Source organism: Anomaloglossus baeobatrachus, chromosome 10 (genome assembly GCF_048569485.1).
Source record: "Anomaloglossus baeobatrachus isolate aAnoBae1 chromosome 10, aAnoBae1.hap1, whole genome shotgun sequence".
Classification (NCBI taxonomy): Eukaryota; Metazoa; Chordata; class Amphibia; order Anura; family Aromobatidae; genus Anomaloglossus; species Anomaloglossus baeobatrachus.
In genome coordinates, this window is record NC_134362.1 from 26072303 (window position 1) to 26094913 (window position 22611).

At 45.5% G+C, this 22611-nt stretch overlaps 1 protein-coding gene across 2 annotated transcripts in view; it reads right to left on the reverse strand.

Moving 5' to 3' along the window:
• Positions 1-14832, reverse strand: part of LOC142254252 (hemoglobin subunit alpha-3-like) — a 34102-nt gene extending 19270 nt beyond the window's left edge. Inside the window, exons 1-3 of one of the 2 annotated variants that reach the window (XM_075325264.1) lie at positions 14728-14832; positions 4590-4760; positions 1410-1584 (exon numbers count right to left, since the gene is read on the reverse strand). In XM_075325264.1, coding sequence (XP_075181379.1) covers positions 1410-1584; positions 4590-4690 — 276 coding nt within the window. In that variant the 5' untranslated portion in view covers positions 4691-4760; positions 14728-14832. The remainder of the gene's footprint in view (positions 1-1409; positions 1585-4589; positions 4761-14727) is intronic. The other variant, XM_075325263.1, reaches the window with a different exon arrangement.
• Between the last annotated feature and the right edge of the window lie 7779 nt (positions 14833-22611).

A 22611-nucleotide genomic window follows, 5' to 3' on the forward strand; every position in this document is an offset into this window, starting at 1 on the left:
TATAGCTCCAGAGCATGGGTATATGAAGGCGCTGTTATATTGCTATAAGGCTGGTTTCATACTACGTTTATTTAACATGCGTCAGGAACGTTTTTTTGCTGCAAAAGCGGATCCTGCTTTTACAGCAAAAAACGCATGCAAACGCATCTGTTATTTTGCAGGATCCTGTCACTGGATGTTTAGGGGCGGGCATTGGAGTCATGTGATCGGGAGTGAGGGGAACTAGACTGGGAGCCGGCTTCTGACAGCTGCAGACGCTGGTAACCAAGGTAAACATCGGGCTTGGATACCCGATATTTATCTTGGTTACGAGTGTCTGCAGCTGCTAGGAGCAGGGCTGTCTGCACACGTAACCAACGTAAACATCGGGTAACTAAGAGAAGTGGTTACCCGATATTTACCTTGGTTACGAGTGTCCGCAGCTCTCAGGTGGGAGAGAGAGGAAGGGGGAAAGACAGAGATAGAGAGAGAGGGAGAGGGAGGAGGAGAGAGAGACAGATCACGCGAGACTGGTTCTGGGCATGCTCAGTAGAGCAAGCAGGATCCTGTCTATCAGCACGCCAGCGTTCACCTGCGTTTGCGTGCTGTTTAGTCAGGATCCAGCAATTTGCAGTATTTGGACGCAGCTCAAAAACGCTACAAGTAGCGTTTTTGAAAGATGTTAAAAAACTGCAAGTCGCTGGATCCTCACTATAACGCACGCAAACGCAGGCGAACGCATGTTAACGCGAGTCCATTGCAAATGCATTGAAGTGAAAACGCATCTGCACTGGATCCGTTTTTCCGCTAAAAAAACGTTATGGACGGATGTTAAATAAACGTAGTGTGAAACCAGCCTAAGTTGAATTGATATTATCCCTTATCTTATTCCTGGTGTTGACATATGATATGTTCAGGTTTCTTTCTTCCATGTGTTATATCTATATAATTATTTTGATGGCAAATTGGTTCTTAACGTTCTTGTCTTTGTTTAGGAGTGGATTTAGAGTGCCAATTTCAACATATATCGCCACAAGTCATGATTACACTAGTTTAATTTTTGTGTAACTTAAATATAATATCTAAAATCACTGCACTCAAAGTTTGTGACTTCTTCATCTGCCTATGATTGATGCTTTACTGATGAAATAATTTGCTCTTACAAAAGGAAAAGTCATATTAATGTCATTTGCAAATTATTTGTTGTTAATAAACAAATTAAAAAAAAATACACACTAAAAGTAATTATATAAGATGTAAGATTAGATGTTAGCTATATACATATAACGCTATTATTTTTATTCATGGAATAAATTAAACATTTATTTTTTTATTTTGGATAACGATATTGTAACAGTTATATAGTGGAATTGTTACCCATAAGCTAGTTTGATAAATATTCCCTCTAGTATTTTGAATTAACTACTTACTTTGAAGTTGTCAGGATTCAGCCAGAAGTTCTGGGGTTGCAGGTCATTGGGGGGGGACAGAGCATCATCAAGATTATCCAAGTTCTGGGCAGCATTACCAATGGCCTTCATAATCTTTCCTCCATTGTTGAACTGGTAGAAGTAGATTTCGGTCCCAGGATCGCTCAAGAACAGTCTGCAGGAACAGAAAGAGTATAATATAAATAAATATATATATATATATATATATATATATATATATATATATAGTATATATATAGTATATTTATATATATATATATATATATATATATATATATATATATATATATATATATACACATACCTAGGCAACAGTGTGAGGAAATAACAGTGTGAGGAAATATGTTGGCAAGGCAACACTGTGAGGCAACATTGCGAGGCAACAGTGAGGCAACAGTGTGAGTCAATATGTTGTTGAGGCAACACTGTGAGGCAACACCAAGGTAACACTGAGGTAACAGTGTGAGGCAATATTAAGGCAACACTGAGGCCTTGCATATTAGAGTCCTGTCCCTGTATGGTGCATGAGATGGTGAATGTAATGAGATTTGCCGTGATGTGGCGAGGCAGCTCAAGAAATTGCAATTTTTTACCAAAAATCTAAAAATTTTTATAATAAGTACAGTTTGGAATTTTTAGTGCTGAAGTGCACATTTAGTGCTGGCTTTTTGTTTTTTCTTCATTGAATTGGTCGGTGGCTGACCCCCACCTTGCTATGCACCCCAATTTGGGATGTATTCCACCTGTCTAGATTTTGGCGGTTGGTGACTGTTCACATTCAGTCATCAGGCCCTGTCCACAGGCTATTTACTTCATGCAGCATTTGCTTGGACCTGTCCCGCCCACAGCCATGACTCAGTCATGGGTACGGGATTGAAATAGACCATGTGAGTGCTGCTAAGAGCAGTTCTATTTGGTGATTTTGGCCTGATAACATGCAGAGAAGGTGACACAAATGGGTTTGAATGGCTAATAAAGGTAACATCCTCACCTGTGACCTGTTTGCTTGTAATCAGTGTGTGTGCATAAAAGCTGAGTGAGGGTACTTTCACACTTACATTCAGCGGAGTCCGTCACTATGGAGAATAGCGCAGTTTTTTAACGCACTGCGCTATTCTCCATAGACTTGTGTAACGCAAGTGTCAGGGTTGCATCCGCTGGACGACGCAACGTCATTATTTTGATGCTGCGCCGGGCGGAAGGAACGCTGCATGTAACTTTTTTTGAGCAGCGCAATCCGTAGGATTTCACTGCGCATGATCTTTTTTTTTTTAAATAACAAACTTTATTTTGTCTCTCGGTGGCCGAACGTTCAGCTGAGCGCCCGGCCACCGGCATGTGAGAGCACTCAGCTGAGCGCCCGGCCGCCGGCATGTGAGAGCGCTCAGCTGAGTGACCGGCCGCCGGCATGTGAGAGCGCTCAGCTGAGCACCCACCCGCCGGCATGCCCGGCCGCCGGCATGTGAGATCGCCCAGCTGAGCGCCCGCCCGCCGGCATGTGAGAGCGCTCAGCTGAGCGACCGGTCGCCGGCATGCCTAGCCGCCGGCATGTGAGAGCGCTCAGCTGAGCGATCGGCAGCCGGCTATTGAGAGCGATCAGCTGATCGTTCACAATAGTCTGCTGCCGGTAAAACTGTAAAGAAGAAAAAAAGAAAAAAAAAGCTTTCCGTTGTTTTGTACGATCCGTAGTATCCGTTGTGTCACTATATGCAACGCATTCGTTGCATCCGTCACACAACGCAATGCTACGGAAGCCGTCCAACGCAAGTGTGAAAGTAGCCTTAGTTTCTGGAATCCAGACAGACTCTTTCATCTTTCATTCATCCACTGATGTTTCTGGATTGTGAGTCATGGGGAAAGCAAAGCATTGTCAATGAATCTATGGGAAAAGATAGTTAAACTGCATAAAACAGGAAAGGGATACAAAAAGATCTCCAAGGAATTGATAATGCCAGTCAGCAGTGTTCAAACTGTGATTAACAAATGGAAAATCAGGGGCTCTGTAAAAACCAAACCACGATCAGGTAGACCAACAAAATTTTTGCCCACAACTGCCAGAAAAATTGTTCAGTATGGAATGAAAAACCTACAAATAACATCAGCTGAAATACAGGACTCACTGAAAACTAGCGGAGCGGTTGTTTCAAGATACACAATAAGGAGGCACTTGAAGAAAAATGGGCTGCATGTTGGAGTCTCCAGAAGAAAGACATTACTTTGCAAATGCAACAAAGTATCTCTCCTATAATACACCAAACAGCACAGAGACAAGCCTCCAAACTTCTGGAACAAGGTAATTTGAAGTGATGAGACCAAAAGCAAACTTTTTTGCCACAACCATAAACGTTACATTTGGAGAGGTGTCAACAAGGCCTTTGATGAAAGGAACACCATTCCTACTGTAAAGCATGGAGGTGGATCACTGATGATGTGGGGCTGTGTGAGCTAAAAAGGCACAGGAAACATCAAAGTTGAAGGAAAGATGAATGCAACATGTTATCAGCAAATACTGGAGGCAAATTTGCACTCATCAACCCGGAAGTTGGGCATGGAATGTACTTGGATGCTCCAACATGACAACGATCCAAAACACAAGGTCAAGTCGACCTGTCATTGGCTACAACAGAACAAAGTGAAGGTTCTGGAGTGGCCATCTCAGTCTCCTGACGTCAATATCATTGAGCCACTCTGGGGAGAACTCAAGAGCGCAGTTCATGCAAGAAAGCCCAGGAATTTACAGTAACTGGAGGCTTTTTGCCAAGAAGAATGGGCAGCTTTACCATCTGAGAAAATAAAGAGCTTCATCCACAACTACTACAAAAGACTTCAAGCTGCCATTGATGTTAGAGGGGGTAATACAATATTTTGGTTGTCATTATGAATTAAAAAGAGAAAACACAGTAGTGACAATAAATGCCTTCACCCAACCACTAACCATGTGTGGAAAAAAAGATTTTGTGTTATGTTTTGTGTCAGGCCAAGAGAGCAAAAAATCTATAGGGGTATGTACGGTAAACCTTTCAGCACAATTGTATATACACACATAAATTACATTTCAAAAAGAATAACATTTGCAATGTGCGGTGGAAGTAAATTTAGCGGTTCTGTTGCTGTACCGTGTTGCATTCATTATGTAAACTAGAAAATTATTTGTGTTACCGCTCAAGAGATTTTGCTCCCAACTCATCAGCGACAGGAGGGTCAGAAATTTTAACTCCCATGGAGAAGAGGAAAGCTTTTTCAGAGTCGGTGAAAGACATGGTGCATGTAAGTGCGGATGAACTGGACAGTCTCTGACGCTGAGCTTTTGTCTGGAACTTTTAAAGGGAACTGAAAATAGATAAGCAAACACATTAACAGTGGCTACCTGTCAGTTAGGAGTACTTCTCACATAGCGAGATCGCTGCTAAGTCACAGGTTTTGTGACGCACCAGTGACCTCATCAGCGATCTCGCTGTGTGTGACACTAAGCAGCGACCTGGCCCCTGCTGTGAGATCGCTGCTCGTTACACACAGTGCTGGTTCATTTTTTGCTCGTTGCGCTACTGCTGTGAAGCACACATCGCTGTGCTTGACAGCGAGAGAGCAACGATCTGAATGTGCACTGAGCAGGGAGCCGGCGTCTGGAATCTGCGGACGCTGGTAACCAAGGTACACATTGGGTAACTAAGCGAAGCGCTTTGCTTGGTTACCCGATTTTTACCTTGGTATGCCGCTCTCAGGCTGCCAGTGCTGGCTCCCTGCTCCCTGCACACGTAGCCAGAATACACATCGCGTTACTAAGTGAAGCACTTTGCTTAGTAACCCGATGTGTACCCTGACTACGAGTGCAGGGAACCAGCGCTAAGCGGTGTGCGCTGGTAACCAGGGTAAATATCGGGTAACCAAGCAAAGCATTTTGCTTAGTTACCCGATATTTACCTTGGTTACCAAGCGCAGCATCGTTTCCACGAGTCGCTGCTGCCTGGTGGGTGGTCACTGGTCGCTGGTGAGATCTGCCTGATTGACAGCTCACCAGCCACCATGTAGCGACGCACCAGCGATCCTGACCAGGTCATATCGTGGTCAGAATCGCTGGAACGTCATTTAGTGAGACGATACCCTTACACCCTTACTTTTATCTTTGAAACAAAAAACAAACAAATAAAAAAACAAGTTATGGATCCATTATATACGTTAATTTTTAACAGTGAGAGATAGAATATCAAAAATAAAATCCAAAAAAATCACATTGTATAAATTATAGAAATGTTTTTGCATTTTGCAGAGAGAAATAAGTATTTGATTCCTCTGGCAAACAAGACTTAATACTTGGTGGCAAATCCCTTGTTGGCAGCACAGGAGTCAGACAATGTTTGTAGTTGATGATGAGGTTTGCGCACATGTTAGGAGGAATTTTGCTCCTCTCCTCTTTGCAAATCATCTCCAAATCATTAAGATTTTGAGGCTGTCACTTCTCGGCGCTTCAGCTCCCTCCATAAGTTTTCCATGGGATTAAGGTCTGGAGACTGGCTAGGCGACTGCATGACCTTAATGTGCTTGTTTTTGAGCCACTCCTTTGTTGTCTTGGCTGTATGTCATTATGGTGCTGGAAGACCCAGCCACGACCCATTTTTAATGTCCTGGTGGAGGGAAGGAGGTTGTCACTCAGGATTTTACGGTACATGGCTCCATCCATTGTCCTATTGATGCAGTAAAGTAGTCCTGTGCCTTTAGCAGAGAAACACCCCCAAATCATAATGTTTCCACCTCCATGCTTGACAGTGGGGATTGTGTTGTTTGGGCCATAGGCAGCATTTATGTTCCTCCAAACACAGAGAGTTGAGTAAATTCCAAACAGCTCAGTTTTTGCCCACAGCACCTTCTCACAATCACTCTCAGAATCATCCAGGTGTTCATTGGCAAACTTTAGACAGGATGGTTGCACATGTGCCTTCTTCAGACGGGCCGGATGCACATGGGCCTTCTTCAGATGGGCCGGATGCACATGGGCTTGTCGCGGGCGGAGGAGTCGGGGGGATTTCGGGAACACTGCTCGCCTGGGGGGGGTGTTCGCTGGCGCTCGGGTCCGGTGCTTCTGCTCTTCGGTGGCTCGAGCACGGGGCTGGACCCGGGGACTCGAGCAGCGCCTCCTCGCCCACGAGTGAAAAGGGGGAAGGTTAGTGGTGGGATGTCGGTTGTGATGCCACCCACGGGGTTGTGGTGATGGTGGGCACCACCGCTGCTGATGACGGGGGTTCCCGGGAGCGATAGCGGGGAGCAGCTGAGGTGTTGGCCCCTCCGTGGGTAGGAGCGGTTGGTCCCAGGGCCCCGGTTCGGGGAGTAGTGAGGAGGGGATAGGTGCAGGTGCCGATGCGGGGAGGCAGCGCGGAAGCGGGGGCAGCGCCGTGCTGGGTGGCACTGGTGTATTCACTCAGGTAGTCAATAACAGAGCCTCTGGTAAACCAAACGGCTGGATGGACGGGGCCCACAGTCGGCTGCGGTGTCTTCTCTCTCTCCCCGGACGGGTTGATGGTGGCTGTCTTTCCCTGCACCTGTATGTAAATGTTTGACCCCTATGGATTCCCACGGGTGGTCCGCTCCCCAGCTTGAACGTGTCGGGATAGCCCGTGTTGCCCGCAGGCGCTGGCCCTTGGATCTCTCGCCGTGGCGCTTATCTGGACGGGTTGGGCTTTTGCCTTTTGACAGGACTTGGTTGGGAATGAACCCCTGAGGTCCAGACCGCAATCAGAGAATTTGACCATTACGGCGGCTTCCGAGCCTAGTCGGGGGTCTGAGTACCCTGCCTTGGTGTTTAGCTTCGGTCCGCTCCCCGGTTCCGTAACAGCAGGCCATCGCCCGACCCCAGTCCTACGGTTCCGCAGACTCCCCACTAACGCCTGCAGACGGCCACCACCGTCTGCCGATCTTGCTGATGGTGCCTGGGCTCTGACCCAGACACACACAGTCCACTCCAAACTCCACAACTCCTCCACTTGACTTCTCAACTACACTCCTGAACTCGACTCACTGACTTTTTCCCGCCTCCAGGCCTGTGAACTCCTCGGTGGGTGGGGCCAACCGCCTGGCTCTGCCCCACCTGGTGTGGACATCAGACCCTGGAGGGAGGCAATAAGGGTTTTGTTTGACTGGTGTTCCTGACCTGGGTGTGTGTGTGTGTGTGTATGTGATGTTATCCTGTGACCCCTTGGGTCCAGGGCGTCACAGGCTTTCTTCAGACGGGCCAACTTCACATGGGCCTTCTTGAGCAGTGGGACTTTGCAGACACTGCAGGATTTTAATCCATTATGGTGTAATATGTTACCAATGGTTTTCTTGATGACAGTGGCCCCAGCTGCCTTGAGATCATTATGTTCCCCCCGTGTAGTTTTAGGCTGATCTCTCACTTTCCTCATGATCCTGGATACCCCACGAGGTGAGATTTTGTATGGTGCCCCTGATCAATGTCGATTGACAAGAATTTTGTATTTCTTCAATTTTCTTACTATTGCACCAACAGAATTCTCCTTCTCATCCAGCGTCTTACTTATGGTTTTGTAGCCCATTTCAGCCGCGCGCAGGTCTATGATCTTGTCCCTGACATCCTTAGAAATCTCTTTGGTCTCCCATGTTGTAGAGGTTAGAGTCTGACTGAGTAATGGAGTCTGTGGACAGTCGTCTTTTATACAGGTGACAATGTAACACAGCTGTCTTTAATCAAATACTTTTTTCTCTCTGCAAAATGCAAATAAATTTGTATAATTTATACAATGTGATTTTCTGGATTTTATTTTGGAAATTCTATTTCTCACTCTTAAAATTAACCTACCCTTAAAATTATAGACTGTTCATGTGGGAAAACTTAGAAAATCAGCAAAAGGTCAAATAATGATCTCCTTCACTGTATATTTTTTTGAACAATCCTGTTTGCACTTTTTTTTATGCCTTTCCAAAAGTCCATAACTAAATATTTTCACCACCTCTATGTCCTATTTATTTCTTAACGGAACATTTATCTATTTATTTGGACAACCTATTACAGCCTCTTGTACTATAAACGACCAGTCACAGAAAAGACACTAAACAATAGTGATAAGCGGACACTGTAAAAATCCGGATCCACAAGGTTTCAAAGGTGCCCGGGATTCCAGATATTGATCTGCATCCGGCACTGGGAAATTAAAAAAAAGTGGAAAATAGGAATGAAGCAAACGCTCCGGCGTGGCTGTGCACTGCTCCCACCTCTACTTCACTTCCTGGGCTGCACATCATTGCTCATGCATATACACTGTGTGCAGAACTATTAGGCAAATGAGTATTGTGATCACTTGATACTTTTTATACATGTCGTCCTACTCCAAGCTGTATAGGTGAGAGCCAACTCCCAATGAAGTAAATCCGGTGATGTGCTTCTCTGTAATAAGGAGGGGTGCGGTGTAATGACATCAACACCCTATATAAAGTGTGCTTCATTATTAGGCAACTTTCTTTCCTTTGGTAAAATGGGTTAGAAGACAGATTTGACGGGCTCTGAAAATTCCCAAATTGTGAGATGTCTTGCAGAGGGATGCATCGGTCTTGAAATTGCCAAACTTTTGAAGCGTGATCACCGAACAATCAAGTGTTTCATGGCAAATATCCAACAGGGTCGCAAGAAGCGTGCTGGGCAAAAAAGGCGCAAAATAACTGCCCATGAATTGTGGAAAATCAAGCGTGAAGTTGCCAAGATGCCATTTGCCACCAGTTTGGCCATATTTCAGAGCTGTAACGTTACGGGAGTATCAAAATGCACAAGGTATGCCGTACTCAGGGACATGGCCAAGGTAAGGAAGGCTGAAAACCACCACCTTTGAATAAGAAACATAAGATAAAACATCAAGACTGGGCCAAGAAATATCTGAAGACTGATTTTTCAAAGGTTTTATGGACTGATGAACTGAGAGTGACTCTTGATGGGCCAGATGGATGGGCCAGAGGCTGGATCAGTAAAGGGCAGAGAGCTCCACTCCGACTCAGACGCCAGCAAGGTGGAGGTGGGCACTGGTATGGGCTGGGATCATCAAAGATGAACTTGTGGGAGCTTTTCGGGTTGAGGATGGAGTGAAGCTCAATTCCCAGACCTACTGCCAGTTTCTGGAAGACAACTTCTTCAAGCAATGGTACAGGAAGAAGTCGGTATCGTTCAAGAAAACATGATTTTCATGCAGGACAACGCTCCATCACATGCATCCAACTACTCCACAGCGTGGCTGGCCAGTAAAGGTCTAAAAGATGACAAAATAATGACATGGCCCCTTGTTCATCTGATCTGAACCCCATAGAGAACCTGTGGTCCCTCATAAAATGTGAGATCTACAGGCAGGGAAAACAGTCCACCTCTGGGAGCAGTGTCTGCTGCGGTGGCTGCTGCACGCAATGTTGAGCGTAAACAGATCAACCAATGACAGGATCTATGGATGGTGGCTGCTGAGTGTCATCAGAAAGAAAGGTGGCTATATTGGTCACTTATTTTTTTGGGTTTTGTTTTTGCATGTCAGAAATGTTTATTTCTAAATTTTGTGCAGTTATATTGGTTTTCCTGGTGAAAATAAACAAGTGAGATGGGAATAGATTTGGTGTTTATTAAATTGCCTAATAATTCTGCACAGTAATAGTTACCTGCACACACAGAATCCTCCTAAGATAGCCAAATCTAAAAAAAAACCCTCCAACTGCCAAAAATATTAAGCTTTGATATTTCTGAGTCTTATGTGTTGATTAAGAATAAAATATTTTATTAAGGGCGGATTGCATCAGTCGTTTAGTGAGTGACCGTCGGGTGGGAGGAACGCAGAATGTAACGTTTTTTGTTGCTGCGAAAAAACGCACTCCGCAGGATTCCGTCGGAATCCGTCAAGAGGCATAATGAATGTCAATCGTGCTTGATTCCGTCGTCATGCGTCACGCGACGGATTCCAATGCAGGATTCCGTCACATTCTACTGAGCATGCCCAGCAGAACCTTCTAAATCGTGTACAATCTCTCTCTATCTCTCTCTCCTCTCCCCACTACAGGAAATAGAAAAAAAATCACAAACGTTTTTTCACAGGAATCCGTTGCCTTTATTGTCACACTATTTACAACGCATTGTGACTGATGCAAAACAACGCCTGTTTGAAACCAGCCTTAAGCTGGTGTCACACTAAGCGACAGCGACAACGACGTCGCTGTTACGTCACCATTTTCGGTGACGTAACAGCGACCTTGTAAGTCGCTGTTATGATCGCTGCTTAGATGTCAAACACAGCAGAAGCAGCGATCATAACGTCGCTGTGCTACATGTGCAGAGAGCAGGGAGCCGCGCTTAGCGCTGGCTCCTTGCTCTCCTAAGTACAGTACACATCGGGTTAATTAACCCGATGTGTGCTGCAGCTACATGTCACAGTGCAGAGAGCAAGGAGCCGCGCACACTGCTTAGCGCTGGCTCCTTGCTCTCCTTGCTACAGTATACATCGGGTTAATTACCCGATGCATACTGCAGCCACATGTCACAGTGCAGGAGCCGGCACTGGCAGCAAGAGCGGAGGCTGGTAACCAGCGTAAACATCGGGTAACTAGGGAAAGGTCTTCCCTTGGTTACCCGATGTTTACGCTGGTTACAGCTTACCGCAGCTGCCAGTGCCGGCTCCTGCTCGCTTCATTTCGTCGCTCTCTCGCTGTCACACACAGCGATGTGTGTGTCACAGCGGGAGAGTGACGACCAAAAAATGAAGCTGGACATTCAGCAACGACCGGCGACCTCACAGCAGGGGCCAGGTCGTTGCTGGATGTCACACACAGCGACAGAGACGTCGCTGCAACGTCACAGAAAATGGTGACGTAGCAGCGACGTCGTTGTCGTCGTCGTTATGTGTGACACCAGCTTAAGATATTTTTTGTTTAACACCTTGAACATGATTGTATTTCCCACAGGTACTTCAGATTCAACAGGACATAGTGACCAGGGATGTACGAATTTTATATGATTGACTAAATAGTGTGACCTATTGTCTCCTCCCCAATATCCTATAGAATGTAACCCCGCAAGGGCAGGGTCCTCTTTCCCCTGTACCAGTCTGTCTATTGTAACTTGTATATGTATTTTGTATGTAATCCCCTTCTCATGTACGGCACCATGGAATCAATGGTGCTCTATAAATAAATATTAATAATAATAATAATAAGCAGGTGTATTTACCAATTCCAGAGCCTAAATCGAGCCAGGGGACTGTGGCACTGCTGAGGTGTTATGGAAGGCCAGGTTGCTGTGATAGCTGCCTTCAGCTCGTCTGCATTGTTGGCTCTGGTGTCTCTCATAGATTCTCTATGGGATTTAGGTCAGGTGAGTTTGCTGCCAATCAAGCACAGTGATACTGTGGTTAATAAACCAGGTATTGGTACTTTTGGCAGTGTGGACAGGGGCCAAGTCCTGCTGGAAAATGAAATTTTCATCTCCAGAAAGCTTGTCGGCAGAGGGAAGCATGAAGTGCTGTAAAATTTCCTGGTAGACGGCTGCGCTGACTTCTTGATAAAACACAGTGGACCTACACCAGCAGATGACATGGCTCCCCAAACCATCACTGATTGTGGAGACTTCACACTAGACCTCAGCAGCTTGGATTGTGGCCTCTCCACTCTTCCTCCAGACTCTGGGACCGCGATTTCCAAATTAAATGCAAGTTTACTTTCATCCGAAAACAACACCTTGGACGACTGAGCAACAGTCTGGTTCTTTTTCTTCTTGGCCCAGGTAAGACGCTTTTGGCGTTGTCTATTGGTCATGAGTGGCTTCACATAAGGAATGCGACACTTGTAGCCCATGTCCTGGATACGTCTGTGTGTGGTGGCTCTTGAAGCACTGACTCCAGCAGCCTCCACTCCTTGTGAATCTGCCCTAAATTTTTGAATGGCCTTTTCTTAACAATCCTATCAAGACTGCAGTTATCTCGGTTGCTTGTGCACCTTTTTCTACCACACTTTTTCCTTCCACTCAACTTTCCATTAATATATTTAGATACAGCACTCTGTGAACAGCCAGCTTCTCTAACAATGACCTTGTGTGGCTTACCCTCCTTGTGGAGTGTGTCAGTGACTGCCTTCTGGAAGTTTTCCTCATGATAGCATACTGACCCAGACTAATGGACCACTTTAAATGCTTAGTAAGCCTTTGCAAGTGTTTTGTGTTAATTATTCTAATTTTCTGAGATGACTTTTGGGTTTTCATTGGCTGTAAGCCATAATGATCAATATTAAGAGAAAAAAAAATGTGAAATAGATCCCTCTGTGTGTAATGACTCTATACAATTTATTGGAATAGATCCCTCTGTGTGTAATGACTCTATACAATATATAGGAATAGATCCCTTTGTGTGTAATGACTCTATACAATATAAAGGAATAGATCCCTCTGTGTGTAATGACTCTATACACTATATAGGAATAGATCCCTCTGGGTGTAATGACTCTTTACAATATATAGGAATAGATCTCTCTGTGTGTAATGACTCTATATAATATATAGGAATAGATTCCTCTGTGTGTAATGACTCTATATAATATATAGGCATAGAACCCTTTGTGTGTAATGACTCTATATAATATATAGGAATAGATCCCTCTGTGTGTAATAACTATATAATATATAGGAATAGATCCCTCTGTGTGTAATGACTTTATACAATATATAGGAATAGATCCTTCTGTGTGTAATGACTATATAATATATAGGAATAGATCCCTCTGTGTGTAATGACTCTATAAAATATATAGGAATAGATCCCTTTGTGTGTAATGACTCTATATAATATATAGGAATAGATCCCTCTATGTGTAATGACTCTATATAATATATAGGAATAGATCCCTCTGTGTGTAATGACTCTATACAATATATAGGAATAGATCCCTCTGTGTGTAATGACTCTATACAATATATAGGAATAGGTCCCTCTGTGTGTAATGACTCTATAAAAAATATAGGAATAGATCCCTTTGTGTGTAATGACTCTATATAATATATAGGAATAGATCCCTCTATGTGTAATGACTCTATATAATATATAGGAATAGATCCCTCTGTGTGCAATGACTCTATACAATATATAGGAATAGATCCCTCTGTGTGTAATGACTCTATACAATATATAGGAATAGGTCCCTCTGTGTGTAATGACTCTATAAAATATATAGGAATAGATCCCTTTGTGTGTAATGACTCTATATAATATATAGGAATATATCCCTCTGTGTGTAATGACTCTATATAATATATAGGAATAGATCCCTCTGTGTGTAATGACTCTATACAATATATAGGAATAGAGCCCTCTGTGTGTAATGACTCTATAAAATATATAGGAATAGATCCCTTTGTGTGTAATGACTCTATATAATATATAGGAATAGAGCCCTCTGTGTGTAATGACTCTATACAATATATAGGAATAGATCCCTCTGTGTGTAATGACTCTATATCATATATAGGAATAGATCCCTCTGTGTGTAATGACTCTATATAATATATAGGAATAGATCCCTCTGTGTGTAATGACTCTATATAATATATAGGAATAGATCCCTCTGTGTGTAATGACTCTATAAAATATATAGGAATAGATCCCTCTGTGTGTAATGACTCTATATAATATATAGGAATAGATCCCTCTATGTGTAATGACTCTATATAATATATAGGAATAGATCCCTCTGTGTGTAATGACTCTATACAATATATAGGAATAGATCCCTCTGTGTGTAATGACTCTATATAATATACGAGTTTCACTTTTTATATTGAATAACTGAAATACATTAACTTTTTAATGATATTCTAATTTATTGAGAAGCATCTGTAATTACAATATTTGCTTTACTTGCCATAATCCCAATAATAGTATTTCATTTTTTGACATTACACTTATAGGCAATTCCATCACAGGCAGTGTTTCTAGTTAATATTTAGGAAAGACAATGCTGGCAATACTATCCTACAATCTACCGGTTGCTATACGCAACATGCTACCAATCCTATTCCCTATGGGGAATTCACAGGAGCGAGGCGCATTGCTCAGACCACTCTACCTTCTTACAGGAAAGTAATATTATCAGTGACAGATTATTGGCTAGGGGCTACCATAGAGGTAAAATTCAGACTGTGTGTAATAAAATAAAACTTAAATCCATGATGATATGTTATAACAATACAAAACTCGCCCCGATAAACATAACTCCAGGATAACATTCTCTACACCTTTTACTCCACATTTCACTAAAATAAAAGACAAAGTCTTACGATATTTACCTGTGGTGATCGGGGACGATATTCTGCATCAATCAGTGGAGGATGTAGATGTATAGACAGAAAAGGGCGTTCCTTTATGAACCTTCTATCTCCCAGTATGGCACAAGTTCCAGATCCAGCTCCAAACTGGTTAAACAATTTTTCAAACATGCAGAAACTAGATGCAATGTCTGCAGATTTGCTGATGGGAAAAAATATTTCTATTCACTCCCTCATTGGACAGAAGATATAATCGATAAATTTACTAACTGCAAGTCACATCATATATAATGCTCAATTTCGGAGGTGGTACTACGGTGAGCAAAAGTGGACCACAGGGGCCTACCCTTTTGTGGGGTAGAGACCGGGATTGTGGCAGCTGACCAACAAGACAGGGGCGGACACAGGAGGAGTCTGAAGTGCAGACAGGGACCACCAGAGAGGCTCGAGGCAGACAGCACAGGCAGGACGGACAGGCAGAGTCACTTGCAAGGCAGATGGCATGGCCAGGATGCACACAGTCACTAGTACTGACAAGGCAGTGTGGACTGGTAGCAGGAACAGGCAGGACAGGACTGAAACCAGGTGCCAACAGGTAGGACGGGCAGCATCAGCCTCTATTTGGAGCTACAAATACATCTAGCCTGGTCTCATAAAATATGAGACCCCTATAAGTGTGTCCTTAAATACAAAACCCCCCCAAACTCCTCCCTATCTTATATTGGATCTAATCAGGGTTTCCAGGTGTAAACATAGCTTTGTTGATACATATATACCCCTGTCGCGGGCGGAGGAGGGGACGCTGCGCTTCTCCCACTGCTCGGGTTCGGCTGCCGCTGCTGCGGCTGCTGCTGCTCGGTGGCTCGAGCGATGGGCCGGATACCGAGGACTCGAGCGGCGCTCCTCGCCTGTGAGTGAAAAGGGGTGATTTTTGGGGTTTTGGGGATATTGTCCGTGACGCCACCCACGGTTGTGGTGATTGCGTAGACACCACCGCTGCTCTGGACGGGGATCCCGGGAGCGGTGACCGGGAGCAGCTTTGGTTGTTAATCCTCCCCTCCGTGGGTAGGGGGTTGGTTGTCCCGGGGCCCGGTGATGGGTTAAGGGTTGATGGCAGGCGGGTTGCGGGGCCTGATGAGGTGCAGGGTCGCAGGGGCAGCGCTGTGCCGCACGGCACGGAGGTACTCACTCAGCCCAATGATGATGACACAGTTCACGGTAAAACAAGCGGCTGGATGGACGGGTCCCTCGGACGGCTGCGGTGTTGTTGCTCCCGGCAGGTTAGCGGTGACTGTCTTTTCCCTGCACCTACTCTGTCTGTACGGTTTCGATGGGTTCCCACCGGTAACCCGCTCCCCGACTTGGATATGGGCCGGAGGAGCCCCCTTTTGCCCGCAGGCGCTGGCCCTGAGGAACTGATGCCTTGGCGGTGGCGGTGTCCCTCTCACTCGGTTGGACGGTTGCCTTCAATCGGGACTTAGTTGTTTAGGAACCCGGAGGTCCCCTTCACTGACGGATTCGGCAAATTCACGGCGACTCCAAGCCTTGCCGGGGTCCGAAAGGCCCCTGCCACTGGTGCTGGCTTCCCTTTGTGTACCGGTCCGGTACCGCCGGGCCACCACCCGTCCACGGTCCTTACGGTAGACTCCAATCGGCCACTCCTGCAGACGGTCGCCACCGTCTGCCAACCTTGCTGTCTCGCCCGGGCCACACACCCGGACGCTGTCAGTCAGTTGCTCTGCTACTACCCTTTCCTCCTTCCACTGTCACTGTCCAAAACTGAACTGCACACAACTCTGCTCCGCACTCGAGCTCTGCCTGAGCTAAACTGTTGTTCTCTGTGGCCCCTGGCTTGTCCAGGGCGACACACCTCCGTGCATCCCAAAAATCTGTCCTCCTTCCTTCTTTAGGGCCCACTCCGTCCATCAGTGGACCGCACGCGGCTGCTGGAACGCATAGGCCACGTCCACCAAAAGGGGTCAGCTGGCCATGTCACATGACGGACGCGGTCAACACCTATCCAAAGATGCGAGCGATGGAATGCACAGCCAATGCCCACAAAAAGGGGCAGCTGACCATACCACATAACACGCGTCATCGCTTATCCCAGAGAGGAGAGCGCTCAGTGGAACGCATATGTCTCCTCCTGAAACGCATAGGGATGGTGCCAATTCGCATCAGCTGACAAACTTCAGATGATAGCTACGTCACATTTTTGTCCAAAAAGGCAGGATGGATATCTCATGATCACAGCACACATACGGATAACCAATGCAGTCTTGTATCCACATAAGAGCATCCTGTTACCATAGAGACCATTCATATAGTGCACATAGCATACAATGGATCCAGCAGCGCACTTAGCTCATACAGCACTGCATTGCTCCCTACAAAGAGAGCAGCTCTGTGAGGCACTGTAAACAGAGGTATATATATATACACAGTATAACCTAATCAATAAAGTCTCAGACACAATATGAACTCTCAAGGCATCATATACACAGGTATTACTGATTGGAAATTAACCACATCATATTGTCATGCGTACAGAACCAAAATGATGCCTCCATAAAGAGGATTTTTATATATATATATATATATATATATATATATATATATATACATATATATATATATATATATATATATATATATATACAGTTAGGTCCAGAAATATTTGGACAGTGACACAAGTTTTGTTATTTTAGCTGTTTAGAAAAACATGTTCAGAAATACAATTATATATATAATATGGGCTGAAAGTGCACACTCCCAGCTGCAATATGAGGGTTTTCACATCCAAATCGGAGAAAGGGTTTAGGAATCATAGCTCTGTAATGCATAGCCGCCTCTTTTGCAAGGGACCAAAAGTAATTGGACAAGGGACTCTAAGGGCTGCAATTAACTCTGAAGGCGTCTCCCTCATTAACCTGTAATCAATGAAGTAGTTAAAAGGTCTGGGGTTGATTACAGGTGTATGGTTTTGCATTTGGAAGCTGTTGCTGTGACCAGACAACATGCGGTCTAAGGAACTCTCAATTGAGGTGAAGCAGAACATCCTGAGGCTGAAAAAAAAGAAAAAATCCATCAGAGAGATAGCAGACATGCTTGGAGTAGCAAAATCAACAGTCGGGTACATTCTGAGAAAAAAGGAATTGACTGGTGAGCTTGGGAACTCAAAAAGGCCTGGGCGTCCACGGATGACAACAGTGGTGGATGATCGCCGCATACTTTCTTTGGTGAAGAAGAACCCGTTCACAACATCAACTGAAGTCCAGAACACTCTCAGTGAAGTAGGTGTATCTGTCTCTAAGTCAACAGTAAAGAGAAGACTCCATGAAAGTAAATACAAAGGGTTCACATCTAGATGCAAACCATTCATCAATTCCAAAAATAGACAGGCCAGAGATAAATTTGCTGAAAAACACCTCATGAAGCCAGCTCAGTTCTGGAAAAGTATTCTATGGACAGATGAGACAAAGATCAACCTGTACCAGAATGATGGGAAGAAAAAAGTGTGGAGAAGAAAGGGAACGGCACATGATCCAAGGCACACCACATCCTCTGTAAAACATGGTGGAGGCAACGTGATGGCATGGCCATGCATGGCTTTCAATGGCACTGGGTCACTTGTGTTTATTGATGACATAACAGCAGACAAGAGTAGCCGGATGAATTCTGAAGTGTACCGGGATATACTTACAGCCCAGATTCAGCCAAATGCCGCAGAGTTGATCGGACGGCGCTTCATAGTACAGATGGACAATGACCCCAAGCATACAGCCAAAGCTACCCAGGAGTTCATGAGTGCAAAAAAAGTGGAACATTCTGCAATGGCCAAGTCAATCACCAGATCTTAACCCAATTGAGCATGCATTTCACTTGCTCAAATCCAGACTTAAGACGGAAAGACCCACAAACAAGCAAGACCTGAAGGCTGCGGCTGTAAAGGCCTGGCAAAGCATTAAGAAGGAGGAAACCCAGCGTTTGGTGATGTCCATGGGTTCCAGACTTAAGGCAGTGATTGCCTCCAAAGGATTCGCAACAAAATATTGAAAATAAAAATTTTTTTTTTGGGTTTGGTTTATTTGTCCAATTACTTTTGACCTCCTAAAATGTGGAGTGTTTGTAAAGAAATGTGACAATTCCTACAATTTCTATCAGATATTTTTGTTCAAACCTTCAAATTAAACGTTACAATCTGCACTTGAATTCTGTTGTAGAGGTTTCATTTCAAATCCAATGTGGTGGCATGCAGAGCCCAACTCGCCAAAATTGTGTCACTGTCCAAAGATTTCTGGACCTAACTGTATATATATATATCCGCAGGAAAAAAATTATTAGACAGATTATTTGCCTTTACACTGAATTATCTTGCAGTTCAAATTTGGAGTGAAAAGGGTTAATAGACCGCGCTGCCGTAGAGAAGATGATCGTGGTATATGATTTGTCCTGAGGAAGAAGCCATAAGGCTTCGAAACACGTAGTGGAATAAAATCATTCCTTCTACGTGGATCCTCTTTTCTACGGCAGCGCGGTCTATTAACCCTTTCTCCCCAGACTTGTACTGCATCTCCATGTGGGTTCTGCTGCAGCCGTACAGTATTTACGCCATTTAAAACATAAAGGAACCGTAGGTAACATATAATAGGCAACAACTCAAAAATGCTGAATTCTCAAATTAAAGAGTCTTTAAATTTACCAAGTATGAAAATACCCAAGAGACAAGCGTGATTGAAATGTATAAACATTTTATTTTCAATAAATTCATAGGGTATAACATAGAAATTAAACAAGAAAAGAACCAGAGTATGAGAAGTGATGGAGGGGAAGAAACCCCACGTGACCCAGGGAAGGATATCAGATCTCACAAATGATCTGCACAGGTGCTTAGATAGGCAGCTAAATACCCGCATGCAAGTGCACAGAGTTGCTAGCAAGGAGAAAGACAAAGTCTCAATGCATAGCCTAACAAGGCAGAATAGCTTACCCAGCTGGCAGATCACCAAGTTTAACCCAGGTATACACGTGGGGACCGGCGTCCCATCTAAGGAAACAGGCCCATCGCAGCCAGTAGGTTAGATGTGGTGCAATTAGAACGTAATTATGCCGTAGTCGCCTACACACTACAAAAGCAGAAGGTGAATACCTTCATTGCCAGGTTGTAGAAAAGAGCGTAGGAGATAAAGATTAGTAAGAAGTAAGATAGTAAAAAAAAAGGAGAAAGAGAGAAGGAGAAGACGTCTGCAAAAAGCACATAGTAATCAAAAGGTAGACATAAATAGTCACATAACAGTACATATACATAAATATGCAGTTGCTGCCCGATTCCTCCATAAATCCAGACATATAAAGCTCATTTGCCAGGCATAATTGCTACAGAAATTTCCATTCATTCCTCAAAAAAGGCCTGGATTGGGAGCGAAGTGGCGAGTGAATAGCAAAGGATCCATTTTAAAGGGGTTATCCGGCTTCTTTTGACTTTTTTTCATTATTACACTATTGGGCTACATTGGGGCAGGTAAGTAGATAGAGACCACTTACCTGCCCCGCTGTCAGCCCGTCTCCCCCGGCTCAGAGCGGTCATGTGACCCCTCCTGCCGCGATTTTGCTGCTTCCGGCCTTTGCACGTCTACATGGGCAGGGCCATGTTGACATGCAAATCTGGGACAGCATGTTACCTCCCTGCTGGGCTGTACAGTGTTTGGAGTAAACGCCCCCGTTCCCTGCCCCCTCCCACACATTCCCCCGCACCCCGTACTCCACCCACAACCTCCCACACACGCCGTAGTCTCCCTCCTCCGCCTCCTGTGCCCAGCTACGTGCGCCCTGAATTGCAGCCGAGTCAGTGTCCAGTTCAATAAGGCAAGGAACACTTGTTGTCCGATACACTGCCAGCGCTGTGTCCCCAGCGCTTTATTATGTTTACTGCCTGACGCCCTGGGAACTGTTCCCCCCCCATTTCACCCCCCCCCGCCCCCCCCCCTGTCATTGTTTGCCCCCCTCTGCAGTATAAGCTGCCTCTCATTCTCAGCCTGCATTGCGTGCATCCGCGGGGATGACGAGCGCTGCTTCACTGCCCGTGCAGTCTGTGTCCCGCTCCCTGCCAGCCCCGCAGCTTCCCGCACTGCAATGTCAGTGTCTGCCCGCAGTATCTGCAGCTTCTCACGCCGCGGGGCTGGCAGGGAGCGGGACACTGACGCTCTCCCGCTGTGACGCACAGATCGCTGTGTGTGACAGCGAGAGAGCGACGAAATGAAGCCAGCAGGAGCCGGCATCAGGCAGCTGCGGAAAGCTGTAACCAAGGTAAACATCGGGTAACCAAGGTGGTTACCCGATATTTACCTTAGTTACCAGCCTCCGCCGCTCTCGCTGCCAGCGCCGGCTCCTGCTCTGTGCACATGTAGCTGCAGTACACATCGGGTTAATTAACCCGATGTGTACTGTAGCTAGGAGAGCAGGGAGCCAGCGCCCAGTGTGCGCGGCTCCCTGCTCTCTGCACATGTAGCTGCAGGTTAGATTAGATGACATAATTACCTGCAGTAACGATCTCCTGCCTCCTGACGTCACCGCGGTCACTGCCTTCTCTGCCCGTCTCGCGGGCGGCCCGAGACTGTCACTAGCAGTGACGTCACGGGCTCTCGCGATACTGCGTAGAACGCGGCGGGCATAGAAGTCAGTGACAGCGCTGACGTCAGGAGAGCAGGAGATCGTTACTGCAGGTAATGAACTCATCTAACCTCCTGACGGCAGCGCTCGGCATCCCCTGCAGTGACCTGGGCTGACCTATTGATGTTAGCTCAGGTCACTGCACGGCTCTCCCAGCCAATGGGGAACATTTTGTTCTTCATTGACTGGGAGTCTCATTGACTATGGTATGGATCGCCGTGCGACACCCTTATTGGATTACGCCGGACCCGGATTTGATTGTTCTTGTCAATAAATTGTTGAAAGAGGGAATGTGGGGAGTGTTTTTTCAAATAAAAATTTTTTGGTTGTCTATTTTTTATTTCTTACTGACTGGGTTGGTGATGTCGGGTATCTGATAGACGCCTGACCTCACCAACCCCAGGGCTTGATGCCAGGTGACATTACACATCTGGCATCAACCCCATATATTACCCCGTTTGCCAACGCACCAGGGCGCGGGATGAGCTGGGGCAAAGCGCCAGGATTGGCACGTCCAATGGATGCGCCACTTCTGGGGCAGCTGTAGCCTGCTATTTTTAGGCTGGGGAGTGTCCAATAACGGTGGACCTCCCTAGTCTGAGAATAACAGACCACAGCTGTCCGCTTTACCTTGGCTGGTGATCCAATTTGGGGGGGACCCCACGTTTTTGGTTTTTAATTATTTATTTAATTTTAAATAACAGCGTGGGGTGCCCTCTGTTTTGGATTACCAGCCAAGGTGAAGCTGCCAGCTGTGGTCTGCAGGCTGCAGCCGTCTGCTTTACCCTAGCTGGCTACAAAAGATAAGGGGGACCTCACGTCGTTTTTTTTTTTTATTAATTCTTTATTTATTGGCTAAATACAAGGCTAAGCACCCCTTAGTGCCACATGAAAGGCACTAAAGCTGGGTTTACACACTGCAACATCGCAAACGACATCGCTGTAACGTCACCGGTTTTGTGACGTTACAGCGACCTCCCCAGCGACATTGCAGTGTGTGAAACACATCAGCGACCTGGCCTCTGCTGTGAAGTTGTGATCGCTAGAAATCGTTCAGGACCATTCTTTGTTCCTTTTGTTTCCCGCTGTGCAGCATGATCGCTAGAAAGTCTCAGTGTGTAAAGGGGACTTTACAGCGACCACGCGGCTCTGTCTGTGTAGCGTCATGATTAGCGGTCACCTGTGAAGGATTCACCGGTGACCGCTAATCCCCCGAGTGACTGAAGTGTCCCCCCC